The sequence below is a fragment of the Cnephaeus nilssonii genome (genome assembly GCF_951640355.1).
Source record: "Cnephaeus nilssonii genome assembly, chromosome: 9".
NCBI lineage: Eukaryota > Metazoa > Chordata > Mammalia > Chiroptera > Vespertilionidae > Cnephaeus > Cnephaeus nilssonii.
Genome location: NC_137080.1, coordinates 2983044 through 3001710, shown reverse-complemented (window position 1 = coordinate 3001710; position 18667 = coordinate 2983044). Strand labels below are relative to the sequence as shown.

The 18667-nt window shown below is 51.5% G+C and overlaps 1 protein-coding gene across 11 annotated transcripts in view; it reads right to left on the bottom strand.

Annotated features, from left to right (window-relative positions):
- PRKN (parkin RBR E3 ubiquitin protein ligase) overlaps positions 1 to 18667 on the bottom strand; it is a 529515-nt gene that overhangs the window by 278404 nt on the left and 232444 nt on the right. For all 11 annotated transcript variants that reach the window (XR_013813998.1, XM_079780669.1, XM_079780675.1 and 8 more), the window contains 2 exons: positions 18412 to 18649; positions 3283 to 3401 (listed from right to left, as the gene is read on the bottom strand). Coding sequence is in view for 10 of the 11 variants with exons in the window: in XM_079780669.1 (XP_079636795.1) it covers positions 3283 to 3401; positions 18412 to 18649 (357 nt within the window). In the remaining variant the exon portion in view is untranslated. The remainder of the gene's footprint in view (positions 1 to 3282; positions 3402 to 18411; positions 18650 to 18667) is intronic.

Genomic DNA, 18667 nt, shown 5'->3' with positions numbered 1-18667 from the left:
TTGCTGAGTGCCAGCTGTGCCGCACCCAGACACCGTGCTGCACATCTGGGTTAGGCCATCCTGAAGTAGTCTTTGAAGACAGCCATTTAAAAAAATCCTTCAGCATATCTTTCCAGGAGAACTTTTGAAGGATCTCTTAAGTCCACAGACTTTAGCTGGATCACGGGACACTGTCCAGCAGATCTGCGCGGCCAGGTCTTTGCTAGGAAAGGCGGGCTCCTGGGAAACACGGACAGGACTGCTCCCTCCTGGCGCCAACACCTGCCGACCATGGACTTGGGTGGCCACTGACCCTCTCTGTTCACGCCACGGGGTGACGAGAGCTCCTGCGCAGGTCTGTCGTAAGAATTAGAGACAAACACAAGGCTGGGGGCGGGGTGCTTTCGCTTCTCCAAAAGGAATTAGCCAAACCTGGATTGATTTCCAGGAAAAGTAGATGTATGTGTGTGTGTGTGTGTGTGTGTGTGTGTGTGTGTGTGCATTTATAGAATATATGTGAAAAACAACAATAACACAGCAGTTTATATTTCTAAGTATTCATGTTCCAGCTGGCGTTCTCAGTACTCTTCATATATCCACTAATGGGCACAACAAATAAGAGCCCAACCCTGCTCCCTAAGCCCTCCGTCCCCAGGGCCCTGCCCCAGAGTTCCTGAGCTGACGAGGGGTGGGGGTGGGGGTGCGGGGGGAGGGTGCAGGGGGGTGCAGGGGGGGGGAAGGGGAGGAGAGGGGGCGTGATGAAGGGGCCTCTAACCCAGGCTCCGGCTCCAGAGCCCCTGGGGGAGCTCACCCTGCACCGCCTCCACGGAGACTCACCTTGACGGAGAGCTGCTCCGGCCGAACCCACAATCGTGTGTCACGTGACCCTACACTCAGGTGGGGCATTTAGGCAGATGCTGTGGTGCTTTTCCTTTGCGTGGCTTCTATTTCCCCCGTGGAGCATATTTTTCAAGGAAAAATGGCATGTTTATGGTTTTTCCTTGTTAACTAAAGATTGGCCACACTGAGGACCCCCCACCCCCTAATTGCTGACACCCGGGGGGCTGACTCCTGTCCGTGGGCCTGGCCTCCCCGCCCCACTGCCCGCACCTGCCTTAGCCTCTCACTCACTGTGGTCACGGGGCATCTGACAGGTGACCCTCGTGTAACAGATCCATCTGTGCGGTGAAGGGGAACTTTAACCTCCAGGCCGAGGTCACACCAGCCAGTTCAAATCCCGGGCCACCGCTTAGCGGGCTTGTTTGCCTAATCTCCTTAAGCCTCCTTTCCTCCCCAGTCTAACATGGACTTGCTAACAGTGCTGACCTCAGAGTGTTTCCACATAATTAACGGAGCTAACCCATGGAAAGGATTAAGCTTGGAGTTTGGTAACGATTGGTTATTGCTCTTTGTACGGGAACAGCAGGAGGTGAGTAACAGTCAGAGCCCACGTGCAGGGTCGGGGCTGCGCCGGACAGACCAGCAGGGCTGTTGGCTGCACTGGGAAGGCGAGGGCGTCGGGTGGGGCTTTAGGACAGAAGCCCTCTCCAGGGACAGGCCGAGGAAGGTCCCCTCTGGGATGTGTGGGGGGTGGGGGTCAGGGCGAGCCTGGGTCACTCACGGCTGGTCTTCCCACCCGGCCTGCCTGTGGCTGCCATGTATGGGACTGAAACACTGAGTCCATTGTTCGTACTTGCTCCATTTTCCCCGGCGGCCCCTCCTCGAGCACCTCCGGGGCCTTCTGGCGCCCCACTATTCCATTCCTCAGGCACCACCCCGATCTAGGCCCTGAGAACCCCATGAAAAGTTTATTAATTAATAACCTCTCTGCCTTCCATCTGCCACCGTCAATCCAGATGGCGGACGGTTCGGCACTGAGAGTGGTTCTAACATCATCTCACGCATCCCGTGTCTATAACATCATCTCACGCATCCCGTGTCTCTAACATCATCTCACGCATCCCATGTCTATAACATCATCTCACGCATCCCGTGTCTCTAACATCACCTCACGCATCCCATGTCTATAACATCATCTCACGCATCCAGTGTCTATAACATCACCTCACACATCCCGTTTCTATAACATCATCTCACGCATCCCGTGTCTCTAACATCACCTCACGCATCCCGTGTCTATAACACCATCTCACGCATCCCATGTCTATAACATCACCTCACGCGTCCCGTGTCTATAACATCATCTCACGCGTCCCGTGTCTATAACACCATCTCACGCATCCCGTGTCTATAACATCACCTCACGCGTCCCGTGTCCATAACATCACCTCACGCAGCCCTGTGTCCGCAGCACGTTGTCCGGCTCTCCGCTGCCTGCAGGACACAAGCTAAACTCTCTCGCCGCCGCTGGGCCCGACGTGGAAACGGGGGCCTGTGTACACTTTGGCCCCTCGTTGCCCCAGCTCCGCCCGTCAGTTCCTGCCTCCCCGCTGTGCCCTCTCCACACGCTGCCCGGCCTCCCCACCCGCACACATTCGCACCCACGTCACCTTCAGCTCAGTGAGCCCCGCACAGCCTCGCACTCACGCCACCAGCTAGCTGTGTGCATGGTTCCCATCGGCTCCGAAAGGCTTTTCTCTCGGCCACCGAGTGCCAGCCTGTCTGCGGAGGGCTCGCCGCCCAGGCCCGCAGCCCGGGGAGGAGGCAGCCTGCGCAGAAGGGGTGTGGCCGCGTCCCAACAGGACTTCACTGTGGGTGCTGAGTGCCAGCTGCACCTAGTGGTCCCGGGTCACGCGATGTTCTCCTTCTGATGTTTCCCAACCACGTAAAAACGTCACACACGTGTGGGGCCCTCCCTCAGCCTGCGGGCGGCGCCGAAGCCGGCGAGGCGACAGCAGACGCTGGGCTGCGGGCCCCGTCCCAAAGTCACCCGTGCGCAATCCCCCAGCCACAGCTCCCTTCGCACCCGTCCCTCACACTCAGCACCCTTCGGCGCACGATCGGAGGGAGCCCCTTGAATGTTTGCATGTACACACAAACCTGTTCCCCACACAGACCCAGGCCACGAACCCTTCCCCGCACCTTAGGAAGGGGAAGAAGGCACCCACCAAGTCTCCCCGCTTCGGGGAAGGCCGTCCCTCTCCTCTCAGCAGGCCTGCACGAAGACCCGGGCCCCGCACGGGCTCCCTGGACCTAGAGTCCTGCAGCTTTAACTGAAACGTCAGGCACCACTAACCATGACAACCACACGGAAGGCCGGGGTGGGACACGGCGACGGCTGATTAGAAACTCCCGCGGCAACTCCGGACCGCGCGGTCCCTTTGCCGGGCGCTTGGTCCTTACCTGGGCCAAGGTGAGCGTGGCTTGCTGGCAGGTGCCGCACCGCACCCGGAGCTTCCCGGGCTGCACCCGCTGGCAGGGGCCCTTGCAGTAGACGTAGAAGCTGTTGTAGGCCGGTCTGCCTGCCGGGAAAGAAGCAGAGGCGTGGCCCGTCAGTGATGGACGCAGGACCAAAGCGGGCAGGCGTGGGGGCTGACCCCTCGGAACACTGGAAACATTCACGGGAGAATGTTCCAACGAGGCTACAGCACTGTAATTTGGGAGATCTAGTTTTATGCTCAAAATAGTGAGAGCCGTTTCTTCTGGCCCAAAGCCTTTGTTGTAATAAGACAAATGGATGCTTAAAAAAAGTCGTTCTGACTCTGATGGAAACTTCCCGTTCACCTCAGAAGTTTCCTCACGCTGGCCCGGGACCCCGAGTTCAGCTGCCTGGGGCTGTGTCCTGGCGGCAGGAGGCGCTGAGCGCGGGCGCATTCACTTGCTGCAGCCGCCGTGTGCCTCCGCTGGCCTCCGGGACTGTACCCCAGTCGGCTGGGGCGTCTATGAGCGCCTTGGATGGGCCAGCAGCAGACAGCCTCCCCCAGCACCTGCCAGAATCCTGCTGTCCTCCTCCTGGGCGGCGGTCACCCTCGGCTGTGTCTGGTGGCATTTGCCGGAACACATGCCGACGAGCCGGTGCACACAGACAGGCACCAATGAGCAGTCATCCCAGGTCGTCTTCCCCCACCCTTTCTGCCCACTGGCCTGAAGCCACCGCTAGTTCCAGCGGGACTTGGTCTGAGGCAGTTCCACATGAAACCCGCCCACTGTGGACTTCTGAGGCTCTTTTCCGCGTGGCACCTTGCTGTGGACCCCCGAAAAGAAAGGGTCGCGTCCCCTCCAACTCAATGCACATCTATATATATAAAAGCCTAAGTGACTGTTCAACTGTTCGACTGGTAGCTATGATGTGCACTGACCACCAGGGGGCAGACACTCAACGTATAGGCATGGAAACATGGAACAGACTGATGAATCTCAGAGGGAAGGGGAGAGAAAGGGGATTCGTGCACCAGTGGGATCCCTTGGCCTTGCCTGCGGAGATCAGGCTGAATCTGTGCACCCGGCTGGCCTCAGACATCCCCTGAGGGGTCCCAGATTGTGGGAGGGCACAGGCCAGGCGAAGGGACCCCAACAGTGCACAAATCTGTGTACCGGGCCTCTAGTTTCTGAATAAAAAATCCTGCTTCATATTCGCTCCCTACTTGTCCTCCCTTCCCTGTGGTTATGACCTCCTGTGTGTGACACGGTGCCCTGTTTCACATAGAAACTGCCAGTGCAGTTACCTGATCGGGTAAGCAATAAGTATTCGCTAGGTCAATAAATTCTCCCTTTTAAAAAAGTATGTTTTTCTTTTAATTTCAGAGAGGACGGGAGAGGGGGAGAGAGAGATAGAAACATCAATGATGAGAGAGAATCATGGATCAGCTGCCTCCTGCACTCCCCCTAGTGGGGATTAAGCCCGCAACCCAGGCATGTGTTCTGACAGGTAATCAAACCCTGACCTCCTGGTTCATAGGTCAACGCTCAAATGCTCAACCACTGAGCCACATGGGCCAGGCTCCCAGGATTTAAATGATGTGAAGCTTATCGCACATGGTAGTGTGAGGGCAAAATTCACATAAAACAGAACGTAGCTCTGATACCAAATACTTAGAACATGGTTCCACTAGCCAATGTACAGGACTAACTTCACGCATCCGTGGAAATAAGGCCTACGATACCTGAAATCAGTAACGTCAGCGTTATCTTAGGATCACAAAAATGACTAGTATGAGAAATAAAAGTAAAAAAGAAAGAACACTTGTTGAATTTTTGCACAGGACTTTGGGTGAGTAAATGTGAAGTGGGAAAAATGGACTTCTGGAAACGGGCAGTAGAGCCACCCTAAGGGGACAGTCATTCCCCACAGACACTATGACTCACCCAACGGGCCATCCCTCCACTGGGCCCCGCGCAGCCCCAGGCGTCACCGGGCCGCAGCCTCCGCTCCCAGAGTAACCCAGGCTCAGTGCCTCACCAACACCCTCCATTACACACCCTCCACCACACACCCTCCATCACACACCCTCCACCACACACCCTCCACCACACACCCTCCACCACGCACCCTCCACCACGCACCCTCCATCACACACCCTCCACCACGCACCCTCCACCACGCACCCTCCACCACGCACCCTCCACCACACACCCTCCACCACACACCCTCCACCACACACCCTCCACCACACACCCTCCATCACACACCCTCCATCACACACCCTCCACCACACACCCTCCATCACACACCCTCCACCACACACCCTCCACCACACACCCTCCACCACGCACCCTCCACCACACGCCCTCCACCACACGCCCTCCATCACACGCCCTCCATCACGCGCCCTCCACCACACGCCCTCCACCACACGCCCTCCACCACACACCCTCCACCACACGCCCTCCATCACACGCCCTCCACCACACGCCCTCCACCACACGCCCTCCACCACACGCCCTCCACCACACACCCTCCATCACACACCCTCCACCACACACCCTCCACCACACACCCTCCACCACACGCCCTCCACCACACGCCCTCCATCACACGCCCTCCATCACACGCCCTCCACCACACGCCCTCCATCACACGCCCTCCATCACACGCCCTCCACCACACACCCTCCATCACACACCCTCCACCACACACCCTCCATCACACACCCTCCACCACACACCCTCCACCACACACCCTCCACCACGCACCCTCCACCACGCACCCTCCATCACGCACCCTCCACCACGCACCCTCCACCACGCACCCTCCACCACGCACCCTCCATCACACACCCTCCACCACGCACCCTCCACCACACACCCTCCATCACACACCCTCCACCACACACCCTCCATCACACACCCTCCATCACACACCCTCCATCACACACCCTCCATCACGCACCCTCCACCACGCACCCTCCACCACGCACCCTCCACCACACACCCTCCATCACACACCCTCCACCACACACCCTCCATCACACACCCTCCACCCAGGAGCCTCCCCAGGGAGCTCCGCCCCCGGGCTGCGGCTCAGTCTCCGCGGCGGCGTGGCCTGTAATGAGTGCATCTGTGCGCTGGCCTCCTCTGGGAGGGGCTGTGATTAAGCCGGCGCCTTCGCCTGCCGGGGCTCTGTCGTTCTTGTTGTTGCCGATTTATGTTTTCATTCTTCATTTTGAAAGTAATAACCATGCGCCCCATGCCCAGATGAAACTGGAGAGAGAAGCATAATTTAAGGATCAGCTCTAGATAAATAGCCACGTCCAAAGCCAGTGGGCGAAGGGTGCTCATTCACCCCAGAAATGGGCACCTGTGGGGTGCAGGAAGGGGGTGCGGGGAGTCACGGCCCTTCCAGCCCCGAGCGGACGTCCAGGGCTCCCGCTTCGGTGGAAGAAGGTCCAGACACTGCGGATGAGGGTGGGCAACTTCCTCAAAGGACATCTCGGAGCCGGATGTGCACCCCGGTCCTGCCCGGCTCGGCCCTGCCCCCTTCGCCATCAGGGGACCAGAGATGCCTGTTCCCTCCTCGGCAGGATGTTGTGAGGGTTTAAAAAAGAACAACACCGCCCGGCCCGCGTGGCTCAGGGGTTGAGCATCGACCTATGAACCAGGAGGTCAGGGTTCGATTCCCAGTCAGGGCACATGCCCGGGTTGTGGGCTCAATCTTCAGTGTGGGGCGTGCAGGAGGCACCCGATCCATGATTCTCTCTCATCATGGATGTTTCTATCTCTCTCTCCCTCTCCCTTCCTCTCTGAAATCAATAAACATATATTTTTAAAATAAAATAAAAGAACACAGGGGAGGCGCTCAGCAGGGCCCGCCCCCGCGGAGGCTCAGCGTGTCAGCTCCTCTTCTCATTTGCCCTCAAAACACTTAGAACTGGGTTCTCCCCCCCACCCCCCCACCCCCGCCCCGTGAGCCAGATGGCCACTTGCCTGCCCTGGTCAAGGTTGGCTCTCGCAGGCTATTTCCATGGCAAGCCTAACGCTAACTTTTGGGAAATAGCTGAGGTATAGTTCTATTTAAAATTGCTTCGAGCCCAACCAATCCTTCAGGATAATATTTGGTGGCATTACGGAACACAAGCCATGCTGGGAGGTCCTGAAACTGGTTTAAAGTTTGCCAGAACCACATTTCCTCTCACGAACCATTGTTATGATTGTCAAAGAGGGAAAGGTCTTCATGGGATTGTGGGGCTTTTTTGTATGTTTGCTTTTTTTAAAAAAAAAAAAGAATTAACCTTTGGTGGGCCTTAATGTTTAATTTTCAATTCACAGATATAATAACAGTGATGCATCATCATTCATAATAATGACCATCTGTTTTTTAAAAAGCAATAGTTCAATGAGCTTCCATTCCCTAACCTATGAAAGAGAGGGGTTTTTCACTCATTCATTTTTTTAAAATATATTTTTATTGATTTCAGAGAGGAAGGGAGAGGGAGAGGTAGAAACATCAACAATGAGAGGGAATCATTGATTGGCTGCCTCCTGCACATTGGACCATGCCCGCAACCCAGGCATATGCCCTAGACAGGAATCGAACCTGTGACCCTTCTGTCCACAGGCCGACGCTCTATCCACTGAGCCAAACCAGCTAGGGCTCACTCACTCATTTTGAACTTATTTATGGAAGTCAATGAGAATATCTAATCACAATGTAGATAAATTATAGAATAAATGAAAAATGCTTAAGTTTATATAAATATAAGCTACATAAAAATTAAAATTCTGACTAGATACTTCTCTAAAGAGGACACACAGCCTGGCCAGTGTTGCTAAGTGGTTGAGCATCAACCTATGAACCAGGAGGTCACAGTTCAATTCCGGTCAGGGCACATGCCCAGTTGTAGGCTCGATCCCCAGTGGGGGTTGTGCAATAGGTAGCTGATCGATGATTCTCACTCATCCTTGATGTTTCTATCTCTCTCTCCCTCTCCCTTCCTCTCCGAAATCAATAAAAATATATTTTAAAAATAAATAAAGAGGTCATACAGATGGCCGATACATGAAAAGATGCTCAAGGTCACTGATCATCAGGGAGATGCAAATTAAAACCATGAGACATCCCCCTCACACCTGTCGGTACGGCTACCGTCAACAAATCAACAAACGAGAGCTGGCGAGGATGTGGAAGGAAGGGCGCCCTCGTGCACTGCTGGTGGGCGTGCAGCCTGGGCGGCCACTGTGGAGAGCAGTGCGGAGGTTTCTCAAAAAGTTAAAGTGGAGCTGCCATCTGACCCAGCGACCCCACTTCTGGGCCTATACCCACAGACCCCGAAACACCGATCGGAAGAACACATGCGCCTATGTTGTGGGAACTTCACTACCAAGGTCATCAAAAGGGCTGAGCATGAAGCAACATCTTAGCCAGGGAGGGACTGACCGTGTGATAAAATGGTAACTTTAGTCTTTCTTTCTATTGAAGAAGGTGTGCTTTATGGGTGGACATATTTCACCTGAAAGGTAAAGATCACAGAAGCACTAACTTAAAATCAAATTATTTCTAAAAGGCGCCATAAGCGCAGCAGCTGTGATGGCACATAGTGCATTTGCCGGAAGCAGAAATTCAGAGCGTTAGGTGGAGCCCATTACACTGCTCACCGGCATGGGGCTGGGCATGGGGCTGGGCACGGGGTGGGCACAGGGCTGGGCACGGGGTGGGCACGGGGCTGGGCACGGGGTGTGCACAGGGCTGGGCATGGGGTGGGCATGGGGCTGGGCACGGGGCTGGGGGCTGCCCCAACTCCTCACTAACGACAAACATTGTCATGACGGCACGGAGCAAAGCCTCGGGGTCAACGTGGATTCTCATGTAGAACCTGACCCTTAAAGGTATGAGTTATTAAAACGGAAAACAAAAAGCCCAGGGGAAATGCTTTTTAGCCCATTGATCGCCCGCTTTGTTGGAAGATAGCTGAAAGTTTCAAAATTAATGCTGATAAATAGGTGAGCTGATTGAAGCTATAAATATCTTCAAAGAGCTATTCAAAGCTCATGAAAATCCTCTTTTAATGAGGCGAGAACGCGAAGATTAGCTCTACTCGAATGCCTCGGGGGGCCCGCGCTGCACTTTACACGGGGCTGCACACACTCTTCCCAGCCCTCTTGAGACAGAATTCCTATTGCACATGGTTCTGGTCCCTCAGACCCTCTGGATCTAACAGAGCGGCCACGAGCCGGCACCGGGTCCTGCCCACCACGAGCTGCCCCGGCCAAGCGCTCTGCGGCCCTTGGCTGCCCGCGGTGCCGGGCGGCTCCAGGTGCGGCAGGCGCTGCTGCCTTCCCACCGATCTCACTCCGCCAATGACCGAACCCAGGGCCACGGCTTTGAAGACCCACATGCGGACGAAAGTCACTCCTCAGCTCACACCGGGGAACCGCAATGGCTTCGATTTACACAAGAGCCTTAAAAACAAGGGAGCAATTAGAGGCACGCATGAAAGGCAGACCCCTCGCGCAGGGCAGCGAGTGCCAGTGCCGCTGGTGCATTAGGAAAAGCACTTCTCCTCCCGGCGCCTGCTGCGACCCGCAGGACAGCAGGACAGCAGGACAGCAGGACAGCAGGACAGCAGGACAGCAGGACGGGCGGCTTGCTGCTCAGAGCGCACGCCTGGATGCCAGCGGGTCCTCCCACGGGGGCTGCAGTCATTCCCCGCGTGGACTGCTCTCTGAGATGGGCTCGCCTCCTCATTCTATGGAAGAGGCTCCATCATGCTAGTGTCAGACAGAATCACACGCTGCCGAGGCTGGAAGCTCAGGGGGGAATAGAGTGTTACACTGAGGACCTAGGCGTTGTTGGCAGCCACAGTTTCCAAGGGTTAATGGACGCCATCCAAGTACAGTCAAGGCCTTGTCAAGGGCAACTTGGTAGGATGCCTTCTGGGTTAACAGGAGGAAATGGGAGAATTATTCCAAGGTAAACACTAGGGGGAAAAAGAAACAAGTGCTATGAGAATGGGGCATTAAAATTGGCTTCGGGAATAGAGGTGATTACTTGAAATCGCTTCGTTGAAATTTTGATTCATTCATGGAATGGAAATGTCAGTGGACCAGGTACATATTCAGTAGGTCTCTATGGCACAGTTAGGTGGGCTGTCTGAATTCTCTCTCCTCTTCACCTGCCATCCTCAGATCCTTTCAACATGACATTAGCTAAAGGTCTATGGTGTGCGCACCAAGAGTAGGCCTCTTCTTGTAACCTCACTGGGTAACTAAGGAGGGTGCGTGCGTTTTGACTGGTCCCAAATCCTGCATTGCAGTTCTCAGGAAAGAGAAGAATGATAAGCTAATTATTCAGTGCAAACTAGATATTATTCCCGAGAGGAATGTTTTATTTCCATCTTCCCAAGAATTACTGATTCCCTCCAATCACCAAGGACTGTGAACATAATTCATGAATATATCGTATCATTAATCCATCAATAACTTGTAGTTACGGGCAACAACTGCCAAACAGCGGAGTGAAAACACATTACAACCAGATAGCTCCCTTTGGACCAATTACTGTAAATCCAAGCAGCACGGAGGAGAAGCAGCTGCTCCTTGGAGACACCTGCCTGGTGTGTAGTGGGCAGCCATTTCTAGATTTTCTAGCGCAGCCGGGGGAGCAGGCTGCACTGCGGGCGGCGGTGTCTGTGCGGAGGGGCGGGCGTTCTGCTTTGTCTGCTGCCTTGCCGAGTGGCCCTGGAGTCTCACATGCCAAGATCGGAACGTTCTTTAACTCGGGAAGCTGTTTGGAAGGGCCCACTGATCACATTTTGATCCCCAAGGAGGTGATGACCAGGACACGGATGTGGCCGGACGGTTCTGTGTGAGGGCACAAAGCTAGAGGCACTCCAGGTGATGTCGTGACCTGGGACTAACGGGGAAAAGCTCTACAAACATGGCTAACGCAGCGTGGGAGCCCAGTTCACAGAGCGGTGATTGCAAAAAATAAAAGGATTATATAACTTCTTGCCACAGTAAAATCGTAGTCTCTCATTGACTAACTCCAAATGCACTAAGAGTGGTTTTTCTATGGCTGTTATGTATTTCTTGTCAGCTGGAATATTTTTTTCACATCAGATGTCACGCTGTGGAGAGCAGACATCCTTTCATTTGGGAAATTGTTACTCAGCTCTCCTACAAAAATGGAGGTATTTGCTGAAGGCCTTTGAGTAAGGGGGCTGTTCTCACATCAGAGTGCATAAGGCTCGTGCTGATGTTACACACCAGGCAAAAGCAAAGCAATTTCCCACAAACACTTAGATCCGATTTAAAAGGATGAAAAATGGAACCAAAAGACCTTGGTTCAAACCTGAGCCTCAACCCCTGTTAGCTGTGGGGCCCTGAGGGGGAAGTTCAGTCTTTCCTGTCGGTTTCTATATAAACAAAGATAATAAGTATGTTCCCCGTGAAAATCAAGTAAGGTAAGTGTAAAAGTTTCATAACCTATTGAGTGTTAGTAAAAAAATCAATTATTTTATTGAGAGTGAAAAAAATAATTGTATCTCTACAATGGACTTAGAATAATGGTTGGCAGGAGAAAAGTATGCTTTTCTGTAACAGGTCACACATTAAATAGGACTACCGCAGCTTCACTCTCAAAACAGAGAAACAGCTGAAACTTAGAATGAGGCCAAAGAGCACGGTTGTTTCTTCGGTGCCGTGGCGACCTGTTACAGCTGGTGGGGCAGGCGTTCATTTACTTCCGGGGGAGATGCCAGGAGTTTCTGTTCACCTGGGCAGATGGCCCGAATGCACGGTGTATCTCCTGTAAGAACTTCACTGTTTTGTATCTAGCCTAGCTTCTCTTCATCCACCTATCTATCTATCCATCCACCCATCCACCCACCCACCCACCCCCCCACCAACCTACCATCTGGGAATGGAATGTAGGACTGTTTCCCCTCCCTCAAGAACTCACCCAAAGCCCAGCCGGCGTGGCTCAGTGGCTGAGCGTCGACCTATGAACCAGGAGGTCACAGTTCGATTCCTGGTCAGGGCACATGCCTGGGTTGCGGGCTCAATCCCCAGTGTGGGGCGTGCAGGAGGCAGCTGATCAATGATTCTCTCTCATCATTAATGCTTCTCTCTCTCTCTCCCTCTCCCTTCTTCTCTGAAATCAATAAAAATAAATTTAAAAAAGAAAAAAAGAGCTCACCCCAAAATATGGCAGGCCGGCAAAATCCCCACAACTGTGCCAAATCGTCCTCTACGTCCTCACGTGTACTAAAGGGCATGTTATAGCAAAGACGTCTTTGTTGGAGAAAAACCAAGTTCTTGGCAGAACCCTAAAGTGGTTTTAGTAATTTGATGTGATAGCAAATTTAAGTTGCTCTGGCGTGACTGGCCAAGTCTCGTCGTTTGGGGGAAGGTTTACCCAGAAGGCGCTCCTTAAACCTGTCCAAGGCACCAGGAAGTTCACCCCCTCTGGCAAGGTCATTAGCATGGATGATACACAGTGAGATGTGGGCACGTGAGACCGAGTCTGAAGTTCATCATTCTATTTCCTTAGCGGGCCTCCATGGCTGATTGGTGTTTGGCGGGTGTTAACTAATTTATAATCCTAGAATAATTCTCATCTTGTACTACATTCGACCACCGGCAAAAACCGCTGATGAGAACATACTCTCTAATAATCATGCTGTATCTATAATGTGTATTCAGAGCACAAGCCTTAAAAGCAATTTCATTTACTTTGCAACAGCCTTGAGAGCAGTTTTAGGTTCACAGCAAAACTGAGCCAAAGGTACAGGGGGTTCCACAGACCCTCTTCGCCAACACGTACACCACCTTCTCCATTATCTACACGCCCGGCCCCAGGCGTAGTACAGGCGGCACATTGCCTGCGTGTACAACCACAACCCCGCACGGACACCGTTGCCACTCACTGTCCACGTTTACATCAGGGCTCACTCTTGGTGTGGTCTAGTCTGTGGGTTTGGACAAAGGTGTGATGGCATGCATCTGTCCTAAAAACACCTCTTTGCCCTGACTGTTCCTCCCCTCCCCCCCCCCAGCCCCTGGCAACCACTGATTTCTTTTACATCTCCATAGTTTTTGTTCTTAGAACGTCACATAGTGGGAGTCACATGGTAGGCAGTCTTCTCAAATAGGCTTCCTTCACTTAGTCACGTGCACCTGACTTTCCTCCGTGTCCTTTCATGACTTGCTAGCGCATGTGTGTTCAGCTCTGAACAGTATGTTATTGTCTGGATGCACCACGGCTTCTCCGTTCACCTACGAAGGACATCGTGGCTGCTTCCGAGTCTGGGGATTACGGATGAAGCTGCTATGACATGCGTGTGCAGATAATTACGGAGCCGCCCATTTTCCCCTCCTCTGAGTGAGCCCCTTGGAGCACAGCTGCTGTGTTGCATGGTGAGAGTATGTTTACTTTTGTAAGAGACTGTTCAACTGCCCTCCAAAGTGGCTGCTCCATGTTTCATAGCCACCGGCGATGAGTGAGAGTTCCCGCTGCTCTACAACCTTGCCGGCATTTGGTGCTGTCAGTGTCTCGGATTTTGGCCATTCTGATAGGTGCAATGGCATCTCATTGTTTGAACTTGCAGTTCCCTAATGACATAAGCTACGGAGTCTTTTCATATGCCATTTGCTACTTGCATATGTTCTTTTGGGAGGTGTCCGGGAACAACTTTTGCCTATTTTACAATTGGGCTGTTCATTTTATTGTTGAGTTGTACAAATTCCTTGCATATTTTAGAGAATAGCCTTTATCAGATGTCTTCTGCAAATATTTTCTCCCGGTTTGTGGTTTGCCTTCCCATGATCTTGACACTGTCTTTCACAGGAAGAAGTTGTTTAATTTAATGACGTCTAGCTTATTATTTATTTATTTCATGGATCATGCCTATGGTGTTGAACCTAAGTCATCACCATACCCAAGGTCATCTAGGTTTTCTCCTGTTATGTTCTAGGAATTTTGTAATTTTGTGTTTCACATTTAAATACATGATCCACTTTGAGGTTGGTTTTTTTGTTTGTTTGTTTTTGCAGAGTATAAGGTCTGTCAATATTCAGTTGTTCCTGCACTATTTGTTGAAAAGACTATCTGCTCTCCATCAAATCCTCTTCAGGGATCAGCCGGCCAGATCATGTGTGTCTGTTTCTGGCTCTCTATTTCATTCCTTTTATCTATTTGCCCGTTCTTTCACTGACATGACCTGCCTTGATCACTGTAGCTTGATAGCATGACACCACATCAGGCAGCATCCATTCCCTCCCTGACTTGGTTCTTCTCCTTCAATGGCATGTTGGTAGTCTGGGGTCTTCTGCCTCTCCCTATAAACTTTAGAATCAGTTGATCCACATCCACAAAACAACTTGATGGGATTTTCATTGGAGTTTAGATCAAGTTGACATCCTGACAATATTGAGTATTGAGTCTTCTCCATGAACATGGGATATCTCTCCACTTATTCAGGTCTTTGGTTTCCTTCATCAGAGTTGTGTGACTTTCCTCACATAGATCCTGTAAATATTTTATGAGGTTTATATTTAATTTTTTCATTTATGGGGTGCTAATGCAAATAGTATTGTTGTTTTTACTTAAAATTCCACTTGTTCATTGCTGATAATATAAGAAAGCAACTGACTTTTTATATATTAACTTTGTATCCTGCACTATTAATAGTTCCAGGAGTGTTTTTGTCAATTCTTTCAGATTTTCTATGTAGACAATCAGGTCATCTGGGAACGAAGTTTTAGATGTTCTTCTCCATCTGTGATGTCTCTCTTACAAACACGTTAATGGTTCTTTCAGATTGACTGTAAGTACCCTACCCTCAGTGTTTGTCTAAAATTATCTTCATTTTCCTCATATTTTTGCCGGGTATGTTGGGTATAGAATTCTAAGTTAACAGGAGTTTCGCAGTATTTGATATTACATCACCATTTTTCTTCTATTATTTCTGGTAGGAGTCAAATTATTTTCCCATTCCAGTTAATCCCGTCTCTTTATATGACTTTCAGATCTTCTCTTTCCTTGGTGTTTTATTTCCTTTATGAAGTGAGCTTCCTGTGCTGACTACGACCAACTGCAGGCTTTCTCACTGGCCTTGCCTGGAACTGTGCACTCTTGAATCAGAGAAGCTCTCCCCAGCCAGTCTCTGAGAAATCTGAATAGAACTTATCTTGTGGCTTATGGTATATGTCTCTCCTCTCGGTTCTCTATTCTCATACAAGGGTTTCAGATACAAGGGTTTCTGATCAGTTATATTATCACCATCTCATTCTAAACTCCTATTCTCTTAAAACTATGTTTTACACTTCAACCCATAGCACATTATGGGCCATTGCCTCACCTCTATATTCCAGTTCACGAATTCTCTCTTTGGCATCACCTAATTTGTTGTTTCACTTTATTCACTTAAAAATTCCAATAGCTAAAATTATGTTCTATTCAATAGCTACCTTTTCCTATTGTGTCTGTGTTAGTTTACATTTTTTTATTATGCTTTAATTAACATAAAACACATTTGTTGCATATTCTGTTTCAAAATGCCATTTTATTTCCTCAAGTTTGGGGGGAACTTATCTTGTGGCTTATGGTATATGGTCGCCTCCACGCAGGAGGAACATGTTTGACTTACAGCACTGGTTACGTGTACCCTCACACCGTGGTCGGCAAACTGCGGCTCGCGAGCCACATGCGGCTCTTTGGCCCCTTGAGTGTGGCTCTTCCACAAAATACCACGGCCTGGGCGAGTCTATTTTGAAGAAGTGGCGTTAGAAGAAGTTTAAGTTTAAAAAATTTGGCTCTCAAAAGAAATTTCAATCGTGGTACTGTTGATACTTGGCTCTGTTGGCTAATGAGTTTGCCCACCACTGCCCTAGCAGTAGGGTTTGGCTCTGGGGCATCGATACCGCGCACCTGAGATCCCTCTGGGAGCTTTCGCGAGTGCCGTTCTGCCTGAAGCATCGGACACACAATGGGCCCAATGCTCACATTCCCTTCCCATTCTGGATTGCACAGGTACTGCAGGGTTAGATTTGCTTCACTTCCCCCCATGTCTTACGTGTTCTGCCCATTTCTCAAATGTCTTTTCCAGTCTCCTCGGTGCCGAGTGCACGTGAAGGACACCTCCCTCCCCTCCAAGCCACCTGGATACCACAGGACACCACCCCACGCACATACGCCCTGGGCTCACCCATTCTTCCACGGAGAGACCGCGGTGCGGTTTCTATTTTTCACTCGTTCCTGGAAACTCATTTTCCCTTTTTTATTTTTTGTGTTCTTTTTGGCAATTTCACCTATGATTTTTTTAAATTGATTTCAAAAGAGGAAGGAAGAGGAAAAGAAAGATAGAAACATCAATGATGAGAATCATTGATTGGCTGCCTCCTGCACGCCCCCTACTGGGGATCGAGCCTGCAACCAGGGCATGTGCTCTGACTGGGAATCGAACAGAGACCTCCTCGTTCATGGGTCAATGCTCAACCACTGCGCCACGCCAGCCGGGCCTCCCCTGTGATTTGTAAATGTGACGAATTTAACAGGAGACATTTCATGTGACTTCAGGTCTGCACCTTGCTGGCTCCAGAACTCGGACACTGGGAAAGCCCTCCTCGCCCAGAGCTGCCTGTGTCGCCACTTAGTGTAGGTGGAGAGACATGAACGTCTCTCCTGTGGGGCCATCAGTATTGTTTGGGGTTGCTTGTCCCGCACAGTCAAAAGCAATCCTGTTACACTCTGACTATGAGGACTGGAGACTAAGAGATGAAAGGAAACCTACTACTGTTGTCAAACACAAAGAGATCCCCATCCTTGCGAAAGCAGAGCACTCCTCAATGGTCGTAGCATGAAGAGGGAAGGACCTCCGCGCAGAGGGTGGACTGACATTGAGGTAATGGCTTAGAACCTGCAAATGGCCAAAATGACCTCTGAAGCTCTCCTCCTGCTTTTAACCCTTTGCACTCGCTTGCTTTTTTCTCGAGCTGCTACCGATGCTAACCGTGTCGAGTCACACTCGACATCCGAGTGCAAAAGGTTAAAAATGTCTCCACGTGTGGAGAGCGGCTCAGTGTTTGGACAGGTTCCAGCCTCGGATTAATGAGAGGGCACGGTCCTCTCGTGGCAAAGCCACGTGCAAGTCCCAGCCTGGAAGGCAAAGCCCTCCCAGCACAATTACAGCCAAAGGCTATGGTTGTAAGCTTGAACGTATGGTCTGAACCTGTGGTCCCAGGAGGCTGAGGGTTGTGGGCTTGATAAGAGTTCAGGTGCATGTACTTGAGTAGATTCGAAACCCGCGAGAACATTGTAAACATCTTGACCACGCCCTTGCTTTGCCTCCTGGGATCTGACTATAAAATAAAGACTTGGCTGGCAGGCTGTGGCACTGTCTCCCATCCAGGCACAGTGGTCCACCTGGTCCAGCTATATCCTCTTGTCTGTTTTCTTTAATCCTTCACCGCCCCCCTCAGGTTCACCCTTGGCCGTGCTGGACGCGGTTCATCTACATCAGGCGTCCTCAAACTACGGCCCGCGGGCCACATGCGGGTGTTTTTGCCATTTTGTTTTTTTACTTCAAAATAAGATATGTGCAGTGTGCATAGGAATTTGTTCATAGTTTTTTTTAAACTATAGTCCGGCCCTCCAACGGTCTGAGGGACAGTGAACTGGCCCCGTTTAAAAAGTTTGTGGACCCCTGATCTACATCATCAGAAACATCATCAACCAAAAGTATTTTGATTGAATAAGAAATAGAAGAAAAGACAAAAGTCGAGAGAGAGATACATGTACATTAATCATATCTTTTGACCCAGCACAACGCCCCATGTGTCCCTAGACCCCTAGCTCTTTGGGGAAAAAGATTATTATCTTCATGGCAGGACACCTATTTTCATTCCCAACGAGAACGCCTTTGCTGGGGTACCTACTAAATCACCGCCTCAACTTCACATCAAACACTCCCCTCCTGGTGACATCAGCTCCTGGGACATAGGCCCCATCGTGAACCACACGGAGGCATGGAGACCCCTTCTCTGTGGAGACTCCGCCACCCAACGCGCTTTGCTGACCCTAAACAGTCATGTAATTACCTGGTCTGCCCGCTGTCCGCGCAGCGCCCTCTCTGTCGTCGTGCAGAATGACGGCCAGGCCCATGGAGTCGGTGGGGAGCACGGAGCTGCTGAAGTCCACGCGGGTCAAGCTCTCGGGCTCCCTCACGAAGGCCCCCGCAGTGCCCCGGGGATGGTCCCCGCCGGTGGCCATTGCGGGGCCTTCTCTCTCGGGTCTCAGCACAACGTGGACAATGCTCTGCTGGCCCAGGTCGCAGCTCTGCGGGAACAGAGAGAA